This window comes from Puma concolor, chromosome D1, assembly GCF_028749965.1.
Source record: "Puma concolor isolate L17-30 chromosome D1, mPumCon1.1.hap2, whole genome shotgun sequence".
Classification (NCBI taxonomy): domain Eukaryota; kingdom Metazoa; phylum Chordata; class Mammalia; order Carnivora; family Felidae; genus Puma; species Puma concolor.
The window spans coordinates 26,487,530-26,510,665 of record NC_141676.1 but is presented as its reverse complement, the minus strand read 5'-3'; the positions used below and the strand labels follow the sequence as shown (position 1 = coordinate 26,510,665).

The 23,136-nt window shown below is 46.2% G+C and overlaps 1 protein-coding gene across 3 annotated transcripts in view; it reads right to left on the bottom strand.

Annotated features, from left to right (window-relative positions):
* PAMR1 (peptidase domain containing associated with muscle regeneration 1) overlaps positions 1-23,136 on the bottom strand; it is a 167,612-nt gene that overhangs the window by 31,068 nt on the left and 113,408 nt on the right. For all 3 annotated transcript variants that reach the window (XM_086677680.1, XM_086677679.1, XM_086677678.1), the window contains 3 exons: positions 8,139-8,253; positions 3,755-3,972; positions 1,169-1,276 (listed from right to left, as the gene is read on the bottom strand). In XM_086677680.1, the coding sequence (XP_086533806.1) occupies positions 1,169-1,276; positions 3,755-3,972; positions 8,139-8,253 (441 nt within the window). The remainder of the gene's footprint in view (positions 1-1,168; positions 1,277-3,754; positions 3,973-8,138; positions 8,254-23,136) is intronic.

Sequence of the window (23,136 nt, the reverse complement as noted above, 5' to 3'; positions counted from 1 at the left end):
CACGGCTTCCGTCTGCCTTGTTGATAAGGACGACTGATGAAATTGACTGGAAAATGTCTGAACTTTATAGAATGCCATCAGACCAGGCACCTTATAGGACGACCCCAAAGTACCCGTGCATGCTAGTCTATATGGTTTTGCTTCCATTGGCCTGCACCTGAGATCTCCTTGACTATTCAAGGGCTACTGGAACCACTCATCCCACATACACAGAATGCCAGTCATGTTCTCCCGCTCATCCAGGGCAGCCCTGGGTCAATGGCTGATTGCAAGGGGGATACGGAAGCCCAGCTCCTTGCTATAAAGCCAGGATACATGCAGAGGTATAAATTACATTCCAGATTCCACTGAGGCTGGATTTTGCCTAAAATCACACCTTTGCTTGGCTTCCCTCCCTTCCCAGTCCAGCTTCCCCGCTCCCTTGCCAGCTTCTCTGGGAGCACGTCCTAATACATCTCCTGACTCATACTCACCACACAGGATCTGCTGGGGGGAACCCCTGCCTATGCCATTATCTGCCCTCCTTTGCTTCCTCCCCCTGCCCCCCTCCCCAAATTTTGATTCTTCTTATTCTTGTGCGCATCTCATTCTATGCTGATAGTTGCAGTCCATGACACCTGTTTCAGGTCTCAAACTTTGGTTGCGACACATGTCATACACAAGGCTTGGTGACCAGTGACCCTTGATAAATGATTGCTGGCCAAGATGTTGAGTTCCACTCTGCTGATGGCTTCAGACCATGCAACAACATACTGGAATCTATAGATGCTTCCCTGGGGCACAACTCCAAAATTCAGATCTTGCAAAGGACAGGGAGTTCAGACTGAGAGCCACAGGAGATTTTATGATGGTGGCTTTCTCCTGTTGGCACTTCTTCCGTGTTTTTGAGCTCTGAATATTATTCAAGCCCTTGAAGGCATATCTTTTTGAGAACTATATGCAGCGGGGGAGATGTGGAAATGTCAACGGGAAGACCTAAGTGGTTCCAAATATCCTGACTCAGAGGCAGCCCAGCCCCGAGAACCACTCGACGGGAATGTCCACATTATGTGCCACCCTGGACACACCGTCCTAAACACCAAGAAACAACATACTTCATAAGCTCCCAGAGCCTTCTTCATGCCAGCCCCATGTGACTCCTCAACCCTCACTCCAGAAGCATACTCACGATTTTCACAGTGCTGCCCGGTGTAGCCTGCCAGGCAGGCACATTTGTAAGATCCGGTTTTGTCAAGGAGGCAAGTGCCATCATGGAAACAGGGAGAAGAGGAACATGCTGTAAGAGAAAAGGCAATTTCCCTCAGCGTCACTGCGGTGAGTCAATTTCCTCAAACCTGGAGCCTCGACCAGGGTCTTTCACTTGCCTTTTGCAGTCTTCGTGCAATATTTTTACTTCTTTTACTGGATCCACATTACCGTCACTTGAGAATGCCTAAAATCGGTGCTTATCTGATGTTATTTGCTATTTTCAAAGGCCCCAGAAGTATGCTTCTATGGTCTGAAAAGCCTAAAGCCAACATAAACAGGCACACCACAGGATTAAAGTGGAAGCATGCCTTTACCCCTCCCATAAAGACTCCAGGGGAGACAGGCGTCCTCAGGCAGCTTTAGATCCTTTTTTTTTTTTTTTTTTTTTTTTTTTTAAGAAAGCTCAGGGTCCTGGGTACTAGGGGAAGGAACTGGAAGATCTCCATGACACTGTCAAAAGCGTACTTGAGAATTTCCTAACATACATTCTGTAAACATTAGTCTCTTGAGATGTTGATACGTTCAACTAAGAAAGGGTTCTAAGCTCAAATATGGTGGGCAAGTGCTACTGGTATTAAATGGCAACGAACCAGATTTCTTTACTGCAGAACTTCTCAGAATGTTCCATGTCCTAATGTGCACTGCAGATATCTAAGAAGGCACATCATGTCTGGCCTTTCCCAAGCTTATCTGGCCTCAGAACCTACATTTTACAGGGAACTATTCTTCTGCAGAGAATACTTTGGGAAACAGAGGTCTGTGTCCTAACCACTAACCCTCCATTCATTTACCCTGGCATGGAAATAGATCGCTGGGTCCGGTTCCACAAGCCCAAACTGAGTGCTTGCTCTGTGTGAGGCAACTGGAGAGACAGAAAGATGAACAGGACACGTGTTTACCAAATCAGGGCTTTTTGACGAAAAATATACGACTATCACCTGAAGCGTAATTCACTTAGCGTTGGGAAAGGGGAGAGAGTGTTGTAAGACGTTCAAAATAGGGCAAAGTCACAACCCGTTGGACCAAGAGAGAAGGTTCAGCAGAGGAGGATGAATGGGAGACAAACCCTGAAGGCTGGAATTTGATGCACAGGTGTGGAGGAGGTGACATCAGCCTGAGGAGAAAATTCAAGTACACACATGCAAACAGGGTGTGTGAGAAGCCACGAGTGCTACTCTCCACTTGACGACGCAGACCAGCATTTCCCAAATTCTCCAGAGGGGGCAGAGGAGTCCACTTCGGAGGGGGAAAAGACCCTCCTGGCCCTCCCCTTAGTCACAGGGTCACAAGCTGGCAAGCTGCCACTGCTTCTACCTGGCTTCCCCGACAGCCAGCCCTGCTGTCTGTCACGAGTACCCACACAAGTATCTCAAGTGTGACCCCTCCACCCCCTGCCCAGCCTCGGCCAGCCACCAAGGGGGTGGATCAGCCGGAGGCTGACCACACCACACCACAGAAGCACACTTCCAGAACCCCCAGGCCCGCACAGCTCTACAGGGGACATCCTCTGTGAAGGCAGCGGGCACACAGGGGAGCCGCAGCTGCTGAGAGCTCACGTGGAGACATTCCAAGGGATGGGCAGGTGGGCGGGGGGGGGGGGTGGTCTCCCAGTCTCACCAAAAGGACAAGGCTGCAGAAGGATGATCCCACTGCCACCATCACTCTTCCTGAGTCTTTCGTATCATACCTTCCGTAGGAAGCCACAGCGATCAAAATGCCACAACAATGCCTAATTGGGTACTTAAAAAACCCCAGAACTTTAAGCCTGGCCTTAGTTTGTAAAACCTGATGCAATTCAATCTCAGAACAGTGAGAGCTGAGGGGGTTTCCTTAGAATGGAGCGTTTTGCTCATTTTGGTCAAATCCTACTTCCTGATATGAATAGGGCAGGAGTTAAAGTCAAGCTCAGAGTTGCTCACAAAGTAAGTGGCCCTCACCACTGAGTTAAACACTTTTGATGCCTATCTTGCAGATAATAGAGGGAGGCTCAGGGCAGGCCTAGGGTTGGGCAGCTATTGAGTGCATCCTATGTACCAGACACTGGGCTACATTCTTCGTCCACTCCATCTCCCAGAGCCTCCTTAATGGAGCAGGATCTAGGCATATTCCCTTATGTGCTGATTAGGAAACTGAGGCCCAGAGAAGTAGAATTTACCCCAGGTCACACGGCTTAATCTGCCAGAGCTCCAAAGCTAATGCTCTTAACCATGAGATTCCCCCCAGTGTGATCCATAGAGCCAACCGCTTTGTGACCTTGGACAAATTACCTACCCTCTCCCTGCTCCAGCATACGAGGGCGTCCATAATTCCTAGCTATGCTTCTGGTGAACATCTGTGAAATATACCTCACCATTTCTTTCTTCCTTCTCGATGTGTAGGTTGCTTCTGAGAACTCAGCCCACTGGGTTTTAATAAGGCTGAGCAGGGAGAAGGAGACGTGCACAGAAAGGAGATGTTCGTCTGGAGCATAGCCACAAGATGCTACACTTGTCTCCACGGCCTTTACCTGTGATCTCCTCAAATACAGCATGGAAGCCATCAAAATTCTTGGAGCCATCTGAATGGAAGAGGATGTGGAGCGAAGAGTCTGTGCTCCGGATAGGAGCTGGCCGCTCATTGCCACAGAAGCGTTTGATGATCCGGCCATTGCTGCTGTCCCCGTCACGGACCTCAACATAGTCATACTGGCACATGTAGTCGAACTCCAGACTCAACATGATGAACCTGTGGGTGGAGAGAGTGACAGCACAAAACAGATGGACCCTGACCATCCTGAGACTCCTGAGACCCCTGAGCAAGTTCCAGACCAGATGATGAACAGATCTCAGAAGGGTGGTACCACTGGCCTGATCTGATAGAAAAAGGGTCCTGGACAATGTGAGATGAGATGAATTTCTTTTAACAGAGGGGCATGTATACGTCTGCTGTCCCCATGTGTATGTGCATGCCCAGACAGAGGGAGTACCTATTCCATTCAGAGAATCTCTGCACATAGCTGGCCTCTCTTACAGGGGTACTTTTCCACCCATTCTGCCTGGCTGGTTCCTTCCTATCCTCAGGCCTCACCTTAAATATTCTCTCCTCAAAGACGCTTCCCTGACAACTCTTTCTAAAGGAGATCCTCTGTTCTCTTCATAGTGAGGATACTAATTTTAACTCCTCAAATTTATCTTCTTGATTGTGTGTGTGTGTGTGTGTGTGTGCGCGCGCGCGTTCACATGCATGAATCCCTATCTTCTCCACTAGACTGCAAATTTCTTGAGTGTAGGAGAGAACATCTGTCTTATTCCATCAATGTTTTGATTGTGCCTAACACAGTGCCTGGCATATAGAGATGCCAAGCAAATATTGATGAAGATATGGTTGAATAGATACTATAGTATAATTTTACAACTGAAGAATGGAAAAAGTATACATTGCCTTGCAAAACTCAATAAAAGAACAAAATCCCTGCACATTCTTCTATTTTAATGGAAGGATATGAAGGTAATTATCGTCTGGGTAGCAATAATTCTTACCCCAAAGAGTAGAAAAGGTAGCACTATATCTGAATTTCAGAAATGGGGGAGATCTGATAAACGTGTGTTTGCCTAAAAGGGTCTCAGGTTTGGAAATACTGGAATACATCAGATCAAAAAAGCAGAAGATGGGGGCGCCTGGGTGGCGCAGTCAGTTAAGCGGCCGACTTCAGCCAGGTCACGATCTCGCGGTCCGTGAGTTCGAGCCCCGCGTCAGGCTCTGGGCTGATGGCTCGGAGCCTGGAGCCTGTTTCCGATTCTGTGTCTCCCTCTCTCTGCCCCTCCCCCGTTCAAGCTCTGTCTCTCTCTGTCCCAAAAAAAATAAATAAACGTTAAAAAAAAAAAAAAAAGCAGAAGATGAACGCAAGCTTCCACTACCAACAGACAAGACAGGAGGCAGCCACATCCCAGAGCAAGAGAGGAAAAGCCATTTTTCAAAATATTCCCAAGGGAATGCCTGGGTACTGAGTTCACAGAATATACATCTTTATCTTCTCCTTCGAGTTTTGGAGAAGAAGCAGGAAAAGACAGAAGAGTGCACAACTGCCACCTGAAAAGCTGGGACAAGGGTCTATTTCTACCACTTGGGGTGAAATGTTCAATAGTCAGGATTAGAGAACACTAGAACATAGTGAATCAGTATATTTTAAATGCACCTAAGGATCTTACGGAAAAGAAGCCCTCTAACTACGTATGGCTAGTGTTTGTTTTACAAAGTTTTTAATCACAAAACTTTTTGTAAAGGACTGTAAGGGCCATTAATCATGCTTTGTGAAACGTGGTCTAATGTCTAAGGACCTGACTTCTCATCCAGATGCCACTGCTAGGTCACAGTGGGCCTTGACAGATGAGTTCTTTCTCCAGACTTTAGTAACTCTGTCTGAAAAGGGAAGGAGGAGGGACAAGGCCACCATCCAAAAGAGACCACAGCTTTTTCTGAGACCAAAATATGAGACAGTCCAAGTTGTATTTATGTTCATACCCTCGTTCATTCATGTACTTAACATCTATCTGTGGCAGGCCTGCTCTGTGGCTGGCGCTGTTCTAGGTGCTGAAAGCACAGCAGTGACCCAACTAAATATACCCAACTAGTGCCTGCCCTAATGGAGAGTAGTTCTGATTTGGTGAACAAATAATAAGCAAGGAAACCAGAATACAAGGTAATCTCATAGAGTATTAAGCACTGTGAATAAAATAAACTGGGTAAGAGCATGAAGAGTGACTGGGGAGGGTAAGCTTTTTATGCAATGTGGTCAAGGAAGACCTCTCTGAACTTGATATCTGGGCAGACACTTACATGATGAAACAGAGCCAGTCATGTGAAGGTCATGGGGAAGAGAGGCCCAGGCAGGGGGCTCTGCAAGTGCAAAGGCCCTGAAGCAGTAATGAGTTTGGTGCATTTGAGGAACTGAAAGAAGGTCAGGGATGCTGCGTGATGGAGTGTAAAGAGGAGACTGGAATGAACTAAGGAGGAGAGCAGGATCCAGATCCAGCATCCTGAATCCAGATTTGATTCCAAGCCTCATAGGAAAAAAACCGGTTTCGACAACAGAACTGGACTTAGGATTTTAAAGGGTCACTCTTGTCACTGAGGAGAGAAAGGAGCAGAGCTGACAAGAGTGGAAACATGAGCCAGTTAGGAAGCCATGAGAGAACTGAGGTGAGATTGTGGTGGCATAACGTGGAATAGCGGCACTTGAGTCAGATGCGGATGGATTTGAGATTATTTTACAGGTAATAAAATAGATTTTGTGGTGGTCTGGCTGTGGTAGGTGATAGAAAGAGGGGCATCAGGGATGACCGCTTGGCTTTTGGTCTGAACACTGTACATATGCATCAGTGTTTCCTATTATTATTATTATCACTGGGCAGCAGGTCCAGATTTGACCAGAAGGAAAGAAATCTACCTATTTGCAGGCCTCCCTAGGGGCGTTCCCAGGCAGGTGATGTGCTTCTCCAATCCCTCCACCATTTTGGGTTTTTGCTTGGGGACAGATTTCCTTTATATCCTGGGTCTTGGAGAAGCTCCTCCTTTAAGGGGACCCTTTAAGGGGACCATCTGGCCTGGTCCCTGAGGTGCTGAAATAATATGCAGCATTTAACACCTCCCCTCACCATCTCTGGCAGACCCCACCTGAAGCACCTTAAGCAGAAGGGTGTGGGCCTTCAGATGTTCCTTGTGCTAACCTTCCTCTAGAAAAGTCCAATTGATGAGACTCACTCCCAACCCCAGATCCTACAGGAATGGGGAGACCAGCCACTGAGGGCCAGCCTTGATGAGGAGAACTGAGAAGGGGACCTGTTTTGCTGGATCCTTCCTGGGCAGGGTACCATGCGGTACCTGCCTCCTAGAGGAGGTATCCTCCTAGAGGATAGAAAGTCATTTGAGGAGCCAGCTGGAATGTGGAAACTTCCACTGATCCATCCAGAAAATACTTATTGAAAACCCATGCCCTAGAAGATTAGAAATTTCCATTACTGCCAACCTCCCCCCCTGGTTAGAAAAGGAAGAGCTAAGTGGACAATATCCCTAGAAATCCTAGGGGTGAGTGGGTCACTCTGATTCCCTAGAGAGTTAAAGGAGAGGTGTTTGCCAGGAAAAAGGAGATACACTGGAGGCAGGGAGAAGTTCTTTCAACGTTCATTCATGCAACAAGTATCTATCAAGCACCTATGATGTGTACTGCATACTGTTCCCAGCACTAGGATGCAGCAGTGAACAGTTCTCTCTTGTGTTATTTATCTACAGTTACAACAAGACTGGATCTACACTTTGTGCTATGGCATAAATTGCATATTTGTGAGGACCCCAAAGCTTCATAAGAAGAGATGACTTATCTTCCATGCAAGTGAAAAAAATTGGTTTATTTGTTACAGATGTGGTTGTTGTTTTCTGAGGACATCAACGAAAGGAGCTGATGAGCATAAATTCCTTGAAGGTTGGATCCGTGCCTTTTAATTTTTTCACTTTCCTCCCATAGAACCCAGCCCAGTACTGGGTGAACAGGAAGACTTGGTAAAGATTTGTAGATGGGTAGACTGCTATCAGTATTCTGTTTTGTTGGTGTTATCCTTGGTTCAAAATTACCTAAGCAACCCCTGTTCTAGGGCAGTGAATGACAAACATTTCATTGGTCGTAGTTTTGACCAGGTTTATTCCATGGAATTGCCAAGACGTTTAAAAACAAACAAACAAACAAACAAACAAACAAACAAACAAAAGGCTCCATTGTACATTTTCTGAATAAGGTACATTTTCTGAATTTTCTGATGGTTAGCCTTTGGTCACTAGGATCCAGGGCACTCAGTCCTCTTACTGTGTTTCCGTATAACCTCAAACTCCCTAATTCTGATCCCAGCCCCTTCCCTTACCTTAGCTGGATGATGAACCCAGGTTTGGCATGAATGGTCCATTCACAGTGAGCATTTAGAGGGTAGCTCTCCAACAAAATCTGACCCTTTGAGGCTCGCAGAACCTGGCCACATCCTGGGAAGAGAAGATTGGGGCATGGAAATTGGAATAAACAGGAAAGAGATGGCAGAAGGTCTCAAAGAGCCTTTGTGCTCATCCCACACCCCTGAGAACAGAATGGAGAAGGAAATTACTTTCTCAAGCACCTGGCAATGTGCTAGGAAATTTGCATAGGTTAATTCACTTAATCTACTCAACAGCTTGAAAAGGGAAGTAATATCATTCCAGTTTTCCATCTGGGAAAATGCATAACAAGAGAGTTAAAGAAATAGCTTGTTGAGGAGCTCCTGGGTGGCTCAATCAGTTAAGCACCTGACTTTGGCTCAGGTCATGATCTCACGGTTCATGGGTTCGAGTCTCGAATCGGGCTCTGTGCTGACAGCTCAGAGCCTGGAGCCTGTTTCAGATTCTGTGTCTCCCTCTCTCTCTGCCCCTTCCCCATCTGTGCTCTTCTTGCTCTCTCAAAAATAAACATAAAGAAATTAAAAAAAAAAGAAATAGCTTGTCGAGCCACTAAGTGACAGAGCAGAGGTTCAAACCTAACTGTATCTGAATATAAAGTCCAAGCCACTCTATCATTCTGCCTCCCCAAGACTTCCATATGCCAACCTGCTGACTCCACCCTAAAAGGCTTTATTTTTAACTATTTAGAGAGAGAGAGAGAGAGAGAGCATGAGTGGGGCAGGGGTAGAGAGAGGGCAAGAGGAGGAGGGAGGGAGAGAGAGACAGAGAGACAGAGAGGGAGAGAGAGAATCCTAAGCAGGCTTTGCACCATCAGCATAGAGCCCAACTTGGGACTTGAACCCACAGACTGTGAGATCAAGACCTGAGCTGAAGACTTATGCTTAACCAACTGAGCCACCCAGGATCCCCCACCCTAAAAGGCTTTGAAAGTAGACACAGTGGCCTTTGTCTGAAGCCTAAATCTGCATAAGACCCTTGGTCTGTGTTCCCTGAACATGCTCTACTCCGCAAATATAACCCCAAAGCAACTCTTTCCTGACCTCTTTCTATCCACTTAGAACATTTATGTGTCAATTTTTGTTCTACGTGCAATTATGTAATAAATGCCTCTTTAACACATGACACCAGAAGGGGGACATGCTCTCCACCAGCTGGGCTGCATTACTGGTTTTCTATTTTTTTCCTAGCCCCCAGCCCCTTTTTTCCAGACAAACTTTCATGAAAACCACCAATTAGAAAAACATGGATCCAAGAGGTTCTCCTGCTTGAAACTGGGGGTCAAAATCCCTCCACCCTCACTATCGCCCTGGTTCCTTGAGTTACCTCCCAGGAATCATTAAGATTTGAAAACCACTGGACTAAGTCTTCATTAAATTACGTCATATTCTCTAGTGTTAAGATAAGCACAGGTGTGCAAGATGCACCCTAGTTTCACAAAAGAGTTTGGGGAAAATGTCTTGAATTGGTTTATAGGAATAAAATTATCTGGGTCATGTAAGTAAACACTATTTTCTACCAGAGTTGTCAAACTACAATCCATGGGCCAAATGTGGCTCACTGCCTGTTTTTGCACATAAAGTTTTATTGGAACAGAGCCACACCCATTTTTTATTCATGGTCTACGGTTGCTTTCAAATTATAATGCCAGAGTTGAGCAGTTCTGACAAGAAACAGACAGCAGGGTCCACAAAAATGAAAATATTTACTAGCTGCTCCTTCACAGATAAAGTTTATCTAACCCTGCTCTATACAGAAATCCAGTTTGACCTCATAAACTCTAGGTATGCAGTTACACTCAATAGCTCCTCCCCCCAAAGTATAAATTCTCATCGCTTAGAAGAAAAATATTAATGTCAGTGGATACTGCTCCATGGCAAGATGGTGGTGGTGACATTTCTACAATGTCAGGGAAAGAGCTCAGATTCTGCTTCCGATGAGCTGTGAGGTGTGAGGCTTCGGCTTTTGTGACACCTACTGCCAGGCTGGTTGCACAAGTCATGTCTTTGCTCGGACTTTCACTTTTGCTGCTGTCCTGGTCTGCCAGGGAGAAGCATGGTCCACCACTTTCCACTGGGGGTCCTCGTCCCGCCCAGCCTCCGCCATCCCTCTCTGCAATCCGTTTCACCAATATTTGAGTCTCCACACAGCAGCCAAAGCCACCTCTTAAAGAGATAAATTAGATCACATTGCTTTCTTGATTCCTCCAAAGGCTTTCTTGACCCTCCAAAGGCTTCCCGCTATGCAAATACCTTCCCACAGATGTTCATGGCCCGGCCTCACTGAGTGCCCAAGCCCACCCTCTGCCCGGTCCCCACTCCCACTCATCTGTCTCCTCACACTGCCCCAGCGACACCAGCCTCATTTCTGTCCCCAACTCTGGGCCTTGCCCTTACTGCTCTTAGCCTGGCAGGTTTGTCTTCTTCCACATCTCTGTTCTTTGCGAATTAAGTTCAAATGCCATTGCTTCAAAGAGACCCCATGTCTCTACAGGAACTGCCTTTATTCTGTTTTTGTTTTCCGCATAACACACATCACTATTTGGAATTATCTAGCTTATCTGCTCACTCACTTTAGTAGAGCTGGGACCTTTTCTAGCTTGTACACCTGGAATGGAGCCAGGTGTGTAATAGGTTGAATGAATGAATGAATGAATGATACTATCACAGGCCAGGCACTGGCTGAAACATTTATAAACACCCTCTCATTTAATGCTCTTGAGAAACCTAGGAGAACACCATTCATCTCTCCATTTCCCAGATGCCGAACACTGAGGATAGAAGTTAGGTGACTTCCTCAAGGCCAGAAGGCCAAGAGGTCAAAGTCTGCAAGCGAGTGTTTTAACTCTACAGTACTGGTTAAGAATGGAGACTTCAGAGCCCCCACTGCCCTCGGTTTGAGACTCAGCTTTATCTTCATTGGCTGTGTGGCTTTGGGCAAGTTACCTCCTCTCTCAGAACCTCAGGAAACCGGAACCAAATGGGAATAAAACTGGCACCTACGTCATGTGATTTTGTGAGACTTGAATCAGGTTATGGGCGGAAAGCCCTAAGCAGAGACATCAGTAAATGTTAGCTGCTGCTGGTTGGTGGCAGAACCGGGATTTGAACTTGGATCTGTCTAGTACCAGTGCTGGGTCTTGGCTGGTATGTTCAACTGTCTTGGGGGCTTTCTAGTGTAGCTCTGTCCCACTCACATTTCGAAGCAGTAGGATTTTTCCACTGCCCTGAAAAAGAGACATTGAATCTCCCCCCACCCCCAACCTCAGCCGTGTTTTCTGAAGTGCACGTTCCTCCTTCCTGCACACCTCACACGCCATCGCCCCCATCCGCCCATCTGCTGCCCGGCTACGGAAGTGATACGTTGGGTGTGAGAGACAAAAAAAGAAACCTGCCTGCACAGCCTCCACCCTTTGGGGACTGGCAGCTTCCCAGCCTGCAAGGTGTTAAATCCCAGCTCCCACAGCAAACCTCCTGCAGGGACCCTGAGTGAGAACCAGCAGCAAATGCTGCCTGCCTGCTTCCCTGCATATGGAAGCTGGACTCAGGCAGCAGGGAAACCGGGCCTCTCCTCATGGCCGGGGGTGCTGGTACCCATCCCAGTCAGGTCTCCTTGGCAGGACCATTCAGGCTTTAGCCAGACCCAGGATCTCATGCAGCCTCTGGAGAGGCTGGGGCCTCCATTCCCACCCGGGTGCTGGCCCCTGGCCATGTGAAATGCAAGACCACTTGGTCCTGCAGGCCCGGGGCTGTCCTTCAGAAGTAGCCAGGACTCCAAAGCACATGCCATGCCTCGGTTCCTCCTGATGTTTTCCTTCTCCCTCTGGGGGAAAGGGAGGAGTTGACCCCAAGACGGCGGACAAGTTCCAACCAAGCAGACACAAAGAGGCCACTTCTCAGAAATGTGCTCAGGGGAGGGGTGTTGGGCACAGGGGAGAGGAGGAAGGAGCCCTACCCCCTGCCCACCCCAAGGGGCTCCTTCAGCTCCCTTTCCACTCTTGCCTCCCCCCCGGGAACTGGCGGGCCTGGGTGCAGGGCGGACTCAGTGCACCTCTCTGTCTAGAGCAGAACAGTGAACACAGCTGAGTGTTCCCGCCAAGGAGGCACTGCTGGCCAACCAAGCAGGTGGTCCTGAGTCTGAAAGACCAGAGCAGGCAGTGGGCCCGGAAACGTGCTCAGATTCCCCGACGATGTCTTGTTGCAGGGGGAAGTGGGGCGTGTGTGTATGCGTGTAGGGGTGTTTGCCAGCGAAGCCACACTGTCCCCTGGGCTCTCAAATCCTGGACTCCTCTCCAACCCTGCCACCCCCCGACCCTTCTCTGTTGCTATGAGCCAAAATAGGAGAGTTAGCTGGAGAGACCCTACTGCTGCAGAGCTGAAGGGAAATCTCCATTAATTTCTAAACTGGCAAGAGAGCTGAAAGTTTCCCAACAAAAATGAACACCGCAGCACTCAGACAAAAGTCTTGCTATCTCCAGCATGGAGGGTGGGGAAGGAGGAGCAAGAGACAGACACAACAAGCTTCTGAGACATGGTTGGGGTTTTGTTGTGTTTGTTTTGTTTCTTAAATCTTTCCTCTTGGGAGTGGTGGGGGGGGTGCAGAAAGGAGTAAAGAAAGCAAGCATTCAGACAGAGACATTTGCATTTTCTTCCCTCCTTCTGAGAGGACTCCAGGGCAAGACTCAAAATGATTAAGGGGCAGTCGTGAAGTCAGGCTGGGTCCGCTTCCGCTCAGCCTTTTACTAGCTGTGTGACTCCAGACAAGTTCTCCAGATTCTCAAGGCCAAGACTTCCTCATTTGGAAATGAGAATGTTCCTTCCACCATGTTGTTGTTTTCTTATTTGTTGTAAGGATTAACCAAGATAGATCATTTTGTAAAGGATTTAGCATAGTACCCGATAGGTAAAATGCTCAATAAACGGCAACTAAAAGTGTTATTTCTCGAGTCTTGTCTGGATCTGAGACGCTATTTTGGCGCCAAGACTCGCTGGGGATGCCCCAGCCTGCTCCAAGGCTCCTAGGGGCCTCCTTACAGCATTGGCTCCATCCCTAAACCCATTTAGACCCAGGAACCCAGACACTGATGGCAGAAGAAATGCCTGGATGATGACATGGGGATGACCCACGTTCCAGGCCAGGAGCTGGGGGGGAGCTCACACCTTCCACGTGACTTGTAGCATCCTACCATGACCTGCTAGGCCCCTGCCCAGGAACTCGGAGTGAGGACCTCAAGTGCCTCCCACAACAAGAAACGATTTAGGATAGAGGGTGAGAGACTGGGCTCTGGGGCCTGGCTTCTGAATTGGCATCTTCCCTCTGCTACTTACAAGCTACATGACAATAGGGAAGTTACTTAACCTCCCTGTGCCTCAGTGTCCTCACCTATAAAACAGCTTTGATGAGGAATGATGGCTTAGGACATGAAGGCACTTAGAACAATGCCTGGTTCATAATAAGTGCTAAAAGATGGCTTTTATCAGGGGCTCAGATCTTAATCAGGAACTGTCAGATGTCTAGGAATAACTCCATGGCTCACCTTATGATTTGGCCTATAATCTCAACTAATTTGATACATTAGAGTGATGGTTTGTTTAATTGTTTGCCTCCCCCCCCCATGACACAGTTCTGTGAGAGCAGGGGCCTTGTCTGTCTTGTTCACACCTTTATACGCATGGAGTAGGTGTCCAAATAATTGTTAACTGAATGAATGCCTATACCAGATAAACTCAAACATCTCCCCGCCCAATCAAACCATTCTGAAAGCCCCTCATCTTTGTACCAAGCGGTCTGTCCACTTAGTTGAAACAACTGGCCAGAAAGAACAGTGCCTGCCACTTTGCTGTAGAAAGTCTGTCCTCCCCAAAGTCATCAGGATCTTTGCAAAAATAGTAGAGATTGAACTCTGCCAATCCAACTCAAAAGAGAGGATCTGGGCTTGGGTAGCACAGAGAACTTGAACTGCTGAATAAAAAAAAAAAAAAAAAAAAAAGGATTTCTCTGCACTTTAGTTTGGCTGATTTCTATTAAATATGTGTTTAAGTTCCCCAATCCTTTCTTCATTGTGACCAATCAACTGTTAATCCCCTCCAATGAATACAGTAGTGTGTGTGTGTGTGTGTGTGTGTGTGTGTGTGTGTGTGTAGACTGGTTTTCGGTTATGAAATTTCTTTTTAACACTTTCCAAATATATCCTGAAATTTCTCATCTCTTCTTTCCTGTGGAACCTTTAGTATATTTAAAGTTATTTTATTGCATTTATTTATTTATTTTTATGTAAGCTCTACGCCCAACATGGGGCTTAAACTCATGACCCTGAGATCAAGAGTTGCATGCTTTACTACCAACTAAGCCTGCTGGGTGCCCCTATTAAAAACTGTTTTTTTTTTGGGGGGCGCCTGGGTGGCGCAGTTGGTTAAGCGTCCAACTTCAGCCAGGTCACGATCTCGCGGTCCGTGAGTTTGAGCCCCGCATCAGGCTCTGGGCTGATGGCTCGGAGCCTGGAGCCTGTTTCCGATTCTGTGTCTCCCTCTCTCTCTGCCCCTCCCCTGTTCATGCTCTGTCTCTCTCTGTCCCAAAAATAAATAAAAACGTTGAAAAAAAAAATTTAAAAAAAAAAAAAACTGTTTTTTTTTATTCCTTAACTGAAAATTCCAGTATTTGATCATGCATGGTCTGTTTCTTTTGACTGATTTTTTCTCTACACTGAAGGCTATATTCTCTTGCTTCTTCACAATAGAAAATACATATTTTTCTTTTGACTGGTAATATCCTTTCCTCTATTAGGCAGGGAAGATGAGGGGCTGATCATTTGGAACCAATCAGAAATTAAACTAGTATGAAGCAGGATGGAATATATGATTCTTCTAGAGGGATCTTGAAACTGAAGCACCAGAAACCTAAAAAAGTCTGTCTTTGATTTTCAACACTCCCCCTGAACCTCCCCCACTCAGCTTCCTCCACCTCCATAATTGTAAGACTGGGAAACTGTGAGCTTTTGAGACTTTGAAATCACCAAGTTTTTGAAGTTGCAGAACTCCAGCATCCTGAGATCTTCTGCTTTGCAGTCTTGCCCGAGACTCTGCTTGCTCGGCGCAATTTCATTTAAGAAAATACTTGAATTGCCTTTACTTTGGGGTCTCCTTTAGATACAAGTTCAGCAGGCTGGCCCACAGGTTCATCACAAGTCTGGCTAGCCACCCCCCCCCCCCCACCTCTTTCACCTGCCCTGCCCTCAGCCTCATAGCTAGCCCTGGTCTAAGGTATCCTGGATGACCCGCCTACCCAGGAAGAACTTATTCCTCTGGAGTTTAGATTCTTTTAGATTTTGTGTTCACGGATACTTGACAGCTTTAAAGAAAACTGTGGATTTTCTTTGGTTTATCAAGTGATTTCTTGCTATTTGAGCAGGAAGGAAGGCCTTTTTCATGTCCTCCTACACCTTCGCCAGAAACTGAGCAATGATTGATGAGTTCTTTGACAATATAAAATCCTCTTCAGAGGCGCCTGGGTGGCTCAGTCGGTTAAGTGGCCAACTTCGGCTCAGGTCATGATCTTGCGGTCCGTGAGTTCGAGCTCCGCGTCGGGCTCTGTGCTGACAGCTCAGAGCCTGGAGCCTATTTCAGATTCTGTGTCTCCCTCTCTCTGACCCTCCCCCGTTCATGCTCTGTCTCTCTCTGTCTCAAAAATAAATAAACCTTAAAAAAATTTTTTTTAAATAAAATAAAATAAAATCCTCTTCAAAGGTTCAGACATGAATTCCCTGCAGTCACAGCTTTAGCAATATAAAATATGTTATATATAAATATATACAGTATATATATATAATATATAGTATATATATAATTTATATATAATTTTCATATAATTTTATATGAGATGTAAAATACTACTTACCATATAATACTTGTTCTGGGAAGATTACCTCCTCATGCCTGGTATATATTTTCTTGTTCCTTAGGGAATTCTACTTTACTATTTTTGCTCTCTGGCTCTACATTCATTTCCTTCCCAAACAAAAGAAAAAAAAAAGAAAAACAAGAGCTCTCTTGCTGTCTCTTGCTTAGAAATGATAAGAATGGCAACCACCATTTATTGAGCATTTACTATGAATCAGGCTCCATATTAAGGGATTTACAGATAGTGCTTCATTTAACCCTCCCTCACAAAAATCTGCAAAGGGCCCACTATTATTATCCCATTTTGTAAATGAGGAAACAGATTTACAAAGATTGGGTCACTTTGCCCCAAGTCACAGAGGGAGGAGAGATTCAAATCCAGGTCCTACTAGTTCCAAGCCCAGTTGGTAACCACCACAGAATACAGTTCCCAGTTTGGATCCACATGGGCATCTTTCCTTTCCTGGAAGTTTCAGGACACATAAGTCCAGATCAAGATGAGGCAGTTTTCAGGGATTCCTCCCTGGTGATTCTATGGTTCCCTAGGAAGACAGCTCCATGTATCAGTAGCACATAGATTTGTGAGCCTTCTTGCTCGCGCTCTCTCTCTCAAAATTTGCTCTTGATCATTCCACATTATGGCTCAAGAACAAGGCTACACAAGTCGTCCTCCTGTCTCATATTCTAGCCCATGTTTTTAGGCATGGCTCGTGGCCAGTTCCTCTGTTCTATCCAAAATATGGCTAAGAAGATAAAATGTATTAAGGGTCCGTAATCTCTCCTCATAAATCCTCTCTCATCTGGGTTGACTTCCTAACCTTCCATCCCCTAGATTCTCCATAGCCTGAAAGTCTGGGTCACTGCAATGTGAGCTGAAGGTATGGCATCCTGGGTGGCTCTTCTGCCCTCTCATTGCTCATCTCATTCGGTGGCTAAAGCACTCAGCCTGAGGGCCACGTTAAATAAGCTCCACTCTGGGGCACCTGGGTGGCTCAGTCAGTTAAGCATCTGACTTCGGCTCAGGTCATGATCTCGTAGTTCATGAGTGCGAGCCCCGTGTAGGGCTCCGTGCTTCTGATTCTCCCTCTCTGTCCCTCCCCACTCACACTCTCTCTCTCTCAAAAATAAATATTAAAAAAATTAAAACAAAATAAAAGTAAGTAAATTAAACAAGCAAACAAATTCCACTCTGAAGTACAATGAAGTGGTTCCACTTAAGAAGTCAACTTTCCAGTTTATGAAGCCTTGGGAGGAAGCCTTAATGTTGATTTGAGATATCAGTGCCTTTTTAGCCACCGTCCAGCTCACAGTTCATAATAACCACTCCCTACAAAAGGAACCAGGATTCATGGAGAAATGGCTGGCTCCAGGACTTGGACATAAACAATCAAGGTGAACTTGAAACATCTGGTTGAGGGGCGGGCAGAAGGAAAGCAAGGAAGTGCCTAGAGAATAATGCTATAGAGTTGGCTTGAAAGGTCAATTCTGGGACAATTTGAGCATCAGAAAGAAAAATGATGATAACATTGCAAAATATGGAACAAATTTAAATTCATGCGTTCATAGTGCTGTAAAAGAGAAAGTCAGATGTGAGAAAATGATCATTGGTGGATCCAGGTGAAGGGCATATGAACGTACTATTCTTTCAGCTCTCCATGAATATAAAATTTTTCAAAATAAAAAGTTGGAGGAAGGAAGAGAGAATCAGCTCCTTTCTGAAGCCTGGAATACTCTGAGCTTACTAAACCAATCTTCCGCAGGCAAGAGGATGTGAAGAAAGTCCTCTCCTGGGCTCACTGACCTCAGGCCCTTCTCCTATGAACTTGGTTAATATAATCTGTCAATTTTTATGACTGAATCAATCACCAAACGGGTTTTAAGACTGTCATACCAATTATTAAGAATATTGTCGGGGCGCTTGGGTGGCGCAGTCGGTTAAGCGTCCGACTTCAGCCAGGTCACGATCTCGCGGTCCGTGAGTTCGAGCCCCGCGTCGGGCTCTGGGCTGATGGCTCGGAGCCTGGAGCCTGTTTCCGATTCTGTGTCTCCCTCTCTCTCTGCCCCTCCCCCGTTCATGCTCTGTCTCTCTCTGTCCCAAAAATAAATAAATGTTGAAAAAAAAAAAAAATTTAAAAAAAAAAAAAAAAAAAGAATATTGTCAAAGACAGTGAGCAAATAAAGGTGCTATAGCATCTGCTCAATACTGAATAGAGCAAATATAAAATATTCTGATCCTTTGTGGCATTTGCCTGTCTCTTCTCTTTCCAAGGTTCTATATGGCACTCAGGAAAAAATGCCAGGGCTCCACAGATCTTACTCAGCAGGAAGCCCTCCTTCTGAATTAAACAACCTGAAAGGATCACTTGGGTGCCATCTACTGGGTAAATGCTTGCATTGCTCCAGCCAGGAACAGGGCACCAAGTGTTCAGCTCCTTCTTTACGCAGGCAGGCAGCATAGTGCCCAGCGGTAGGCAAGCGCTCAGCAAACAGCGAAATGAATTACTTCCTCCTTTGAATTCCCTTCACATTTATTTTATGCCAGTATGAGGTGCAGGTGATAAGAACCTAGTCTTCTCACAGTCAAGCCCTGTTTCCATAAGTTGGATTGTAAACTCATTGAGGGTTCTCCCTGGTGACCGACCCATAAGAAATGCTTCATAAATGCTTATGACTGTGATCAAACAACATACAATGTGCAAAAAGAGGCTTTCAGAACAAGCATAATGAAATTGAACAAGCATAACTGAACCAACACCGAATGAGATAGGAATCTGGCCATTATTCTGTTTGTTTCATAGCGCTGACCACATTCCAATTTTTTTTTTTTTTTTGGTCTCTCCTCTCTATATTGCAAGATCCAAAATTACAGGGACCATATCTGTCTTGACATTGTATGTCCAGGACCTAGGAGCATCTATTTAAGAAATATTTTTAGGGGGCGCCTGGGTGGCTCAGTCGGTTGCGTGTCTGACTTCAGCTCAGGTCATGATCTCATGGTTCATGGGTCTGAGCCCTGCGTCAGGCTCTGTGCTGAATGCTTGCTCAGAGCCTGGGGCCTGCTTCGGATTCTGTGTCTCCTTCTCTCTCTGCCCCTCCCCTGCTCACACTCTGTCTCGCTCTTTCAAAAATAAATAAATGTAATAAAAAAAATTTTTTTAAAGAAATATTTTGGGGGGTGCCTGGGTGGCTCAGTCGGTTGAGTGTCCAACTTGGACTCAGCTTATGATCTCGGGTTTTGTGAGTTCAAGCCCCACGTTGGGCTCTGGGCTGACAGCTCAGAGACTGGAGCCTGCTTCTGATTCCATGTCTCCCTCTCTCTCTGTCCCTTCTCTGCTCTGCTCTGCTCACGCTCTCTCTCTCTCTCTCAAAAATAAATAAACATTAAAAAGAAATCTTTTTTGGGGCGCCTGGGTGGCGCAGTCGGTTAAGCGTCCGACTTCAGCCAGGTCACGATCTCGCGGTCCGTGAGTTCGAGCCCTGCGTCGGGCTCTGGGCTGATGGCTCAGAGCCTGGAGCCTGTTTCCGATTCTGTGTCTCCCTCTCTCTCTGCCCCTCCCCCGTTCATGCTCTGTCTCTCTCTGTCCCAAAAATAAATAAACGTTGAAAAAAAAAAATTAAAAAAAAAAAAAAAAAAGAAATCTTTTTTGAATGGATGGGTAGATTAACGAATGATGCTCTCCGCTCTCTTTCCCAGGGTTCATGACCAGTTGCCCCGTTATCTGCTATCCTCAAGAAACCCTCAATCCTACACATGGGCACTCTCACTATCCAACCAGTCAGATTCCATATACAGCCGCTTTTATACTGAGGCTAAAGCCAAGACTCAACCAATAGGTGTTATTTGGAAAGGCTCACGCACAGGATTTCTTTGGGCAACTGCTCTCCTTCTGTCTTGTTACTACTTGCTTTAGCACTCTCCTGTATCCAAATATTCTTCTCTTTCCCTGTCCTGTCCCTAAACAAGCTCACTTATTTATACAGAGGGACTGGAGAACCATTTAGGAAATAATTGTACCCCTCCTCCTTGGGATGGTATACACTTCCCTACTTGACTGATCGGGGGCTTGGCCGTGTGACTTTTTTGGGGAAGTTAGTGGATGTGATGGGAGCAGAGGCCTTAAATGTGCCTGTGTGTTTGGCGCGGCCTCTAGTGTTTTTGCAACCCACCCTGAGCAGAGGACGTCCCAAGTAGCTGCTGCTCCTTTGGGGCTGAGCCCTGAAGCCGGAGCGCAACCCAGGCCAACCCCGCTGAAATCAGTTGAACCTCAGCCAACCCACAGACGCATGACAAAGGAAAATAAACATTTGTCCTTTTGAGATGGTTTGTTACACACACACACACACACACACACACACACACACACACACACAAATGACTAATATAGATGAACACCTTATCACCACTACTCCTGGAAGCTTCCACTTGGAAATTCTGCTCTATGATCACAGTACCCCTCCCTCCTACATGTTCCGCTACTCTATCGCCACTGCACCTGCTTTTCCGCCTCGCTGACACCTCTGGTCACTGCCCTTTCTCCAGCTTCTTTCCAGTTTCATGTGGTCCCCAATCTGGACCATCATGTCTTAGCCAATGCCTGGACCCGCCAGATGACTGGTTTTATTCCCCTCTGCTGCCCTGCTGCCCGAGCACTGCCCAACCGTGTGGACTGTACCACCTACACAGGGGATCCAGCTACAGCGGGGTCCTTAGTCTGACTGGACAAGCTTTACTTTGCCACGAGCTGGTGCCTTTCCTTAGTCCTCCTGCGGCTGTCCCAAACCTTCGGTAACTGCCCAGTCGCAGACGCACGTGCACTCTGCTGTCAGCAGGATTTCACTTCCCACTTCTCAGCGGAAAACAGAGCTGTCCGATGGGGCCTTGCCAGCAGAGGTAGGATGGCACTGTGCTTAAGGATGAGGGGTCTAGGGGCACTTGGGGGGCTCAGTAGGTTAAGCGTCCAACTCTTGATTTCAGCTCAGGTCATGATCTCACGGTTTGAGAGATCGAGCCCGGCATCAGGCTGTATGCTGACAGTGCAGAGCCTGCTTGGGATTATCTCTCTCTCTGTCTCTCTCTCTCTGTCCCTCCCCCACTCGTGCTCAATCTCTCTCTCTCTCTCTCTTTCTCTCTCTAAAATAAATAAACTTAAAAAAAAAAAAAGAAAAGAAAAAGGGGCCTAGGGGCACCTGCGTGGCTCAGTCAGTTAAGCATCCGACTTCGGGTCAGGTCATGATCTCTTAGTTCAAGGGTTCAAGCCCCACAACGGGCTCTGTGCTGACAGCTCAGAGCCTGGAGCCTGCTTCAGATCCTGTGTCTCCCTCCCTCTGCCCCTCTCCTACTCACGCTCTGTCTCTTTCTCTCTCTCAAAAATAAATAAACATTAAAAAAATTAAAATAAAAAAAAGAACAAGGGGTCTAGAATCACACAGACCTAGGCACTTTCCTGTTTTACCCACAGGTGAACAAAGGCATAGCTCAACCATTACCTCCCCTGTCCCTGACTCCCTGGGATTAATTGTCCTTTTATCTATGTTCTCAGAGCACTTAGCCATACCTAGTTCACAGATTTTTCTTGGCTTCCCATTGCTCTTAGAATAACATCTAAACTCTTGGGGCACCTGGGTGACTCAGTCAGTTGAGCATCCAACTCTTGATTCCAGGATGGTGGGATTAAGTACCAGGGCAAGCTCCACACTGAGTGTGGAGCCTGCTTAAGATTCTCTCTCTCTCCCTCTGCTCCTTTCCCCCACTTGGGTGTACTGTCTAAAATAAAATCAAGTTAAAGGGGTGCCTGGGTGGCTCAGTCAGTTGAGCGACCCACTTCAGCTCAGGTCATGATCTCACAGCTCGTGAGCTCGAGCCCTGCGTCAGGCTCTGTGCTGACGGCTCGGAGCCTGGAGCCTGCTTCAGATTCTGTGTCTCCCTCTCTCTCTGCCCCTAACCCACTTGCATCCTGTCTCTCCCTCTCTCACAAATAAATACACATTAAAAAAAATTTTTAATAAAATAAAATGAAATAAAATTAAAAATAAAATTAAAATTAAATAATAAAATAAAATAAAATAAAATAAAATAAAATAAAATAAAATAAAATAAAATAAAATAAAATATAAAAACATCTAAACTCTTTACCTACTTTCCCTGCCTCTAAGGTCATATGTGAGCCGACTCCGGCAGATGGCTCCACCCCATCTCATACCACTTCTCTGTTCACTCACAAAGAAAAAGAGCAACTTCCCACATCCAAAGGGGAGAAAACCCCAAAGTTATCTCATTAACCCAAAGGTCAATGTGAAATCTAACCATGTACATTATATCTCTTCTTTCTTTTTTTCTTTTTTTTTTTTTTTAAACGTTTATTTATTTTTGAGACAGAGAGAGACAGAGCATGAACAGGGGAGGGGCAGAGAGAGAGTCACAGAATCCGAAACAGGCTCCAGGCTCTGAGCTGTCAGCACCGAGCCCGACGCAGGGCTCGAACTCACGGACCGTGAGATCATGACCTGAGCCGAAGTCGGACGCTTAACCAACCAAGCCACCCAGGCGCCCCATATCTCTTCTTTCTTAATCTTTTATTGAGGGAGCCTGGGTGGCTCAGTCGGTTGAGTGTCCAACTTCGGCTTAGGTCATGATCTCACGGTTTGTGAGTTCGAGCCCCGCATCGGGGTCTGTCCTGACAGCTCAAAGCCTGGAACCTGATTCGGATTCTGTGTCTCCCTCTCTCTCTGCCCCTCCCCCACTCATGCTCTGTCTCTCTCTGTCTCAGAAATAAATAAACATTAAAATTTTTTTTTTAAAAAACCCTTTTATTGAAAGTAGTTTTTATTTCTGGGCCACCTACCAGCTTGGCAATTAAGGAGCATATAGAACAATAATGATGTATTTATGTATTTGTTGAGCTTTTACTATGTACCAGACAGAGCATTAAGTGCTTCGTATGCATTATGAATTCTTGAACTAACCCTAGGAGGTAGCATTACTCCCACTGTAAAGAAAAGGAAACTGAGCTTAGCAAGGTTAAGCGACTTGGCAAAGGCCACG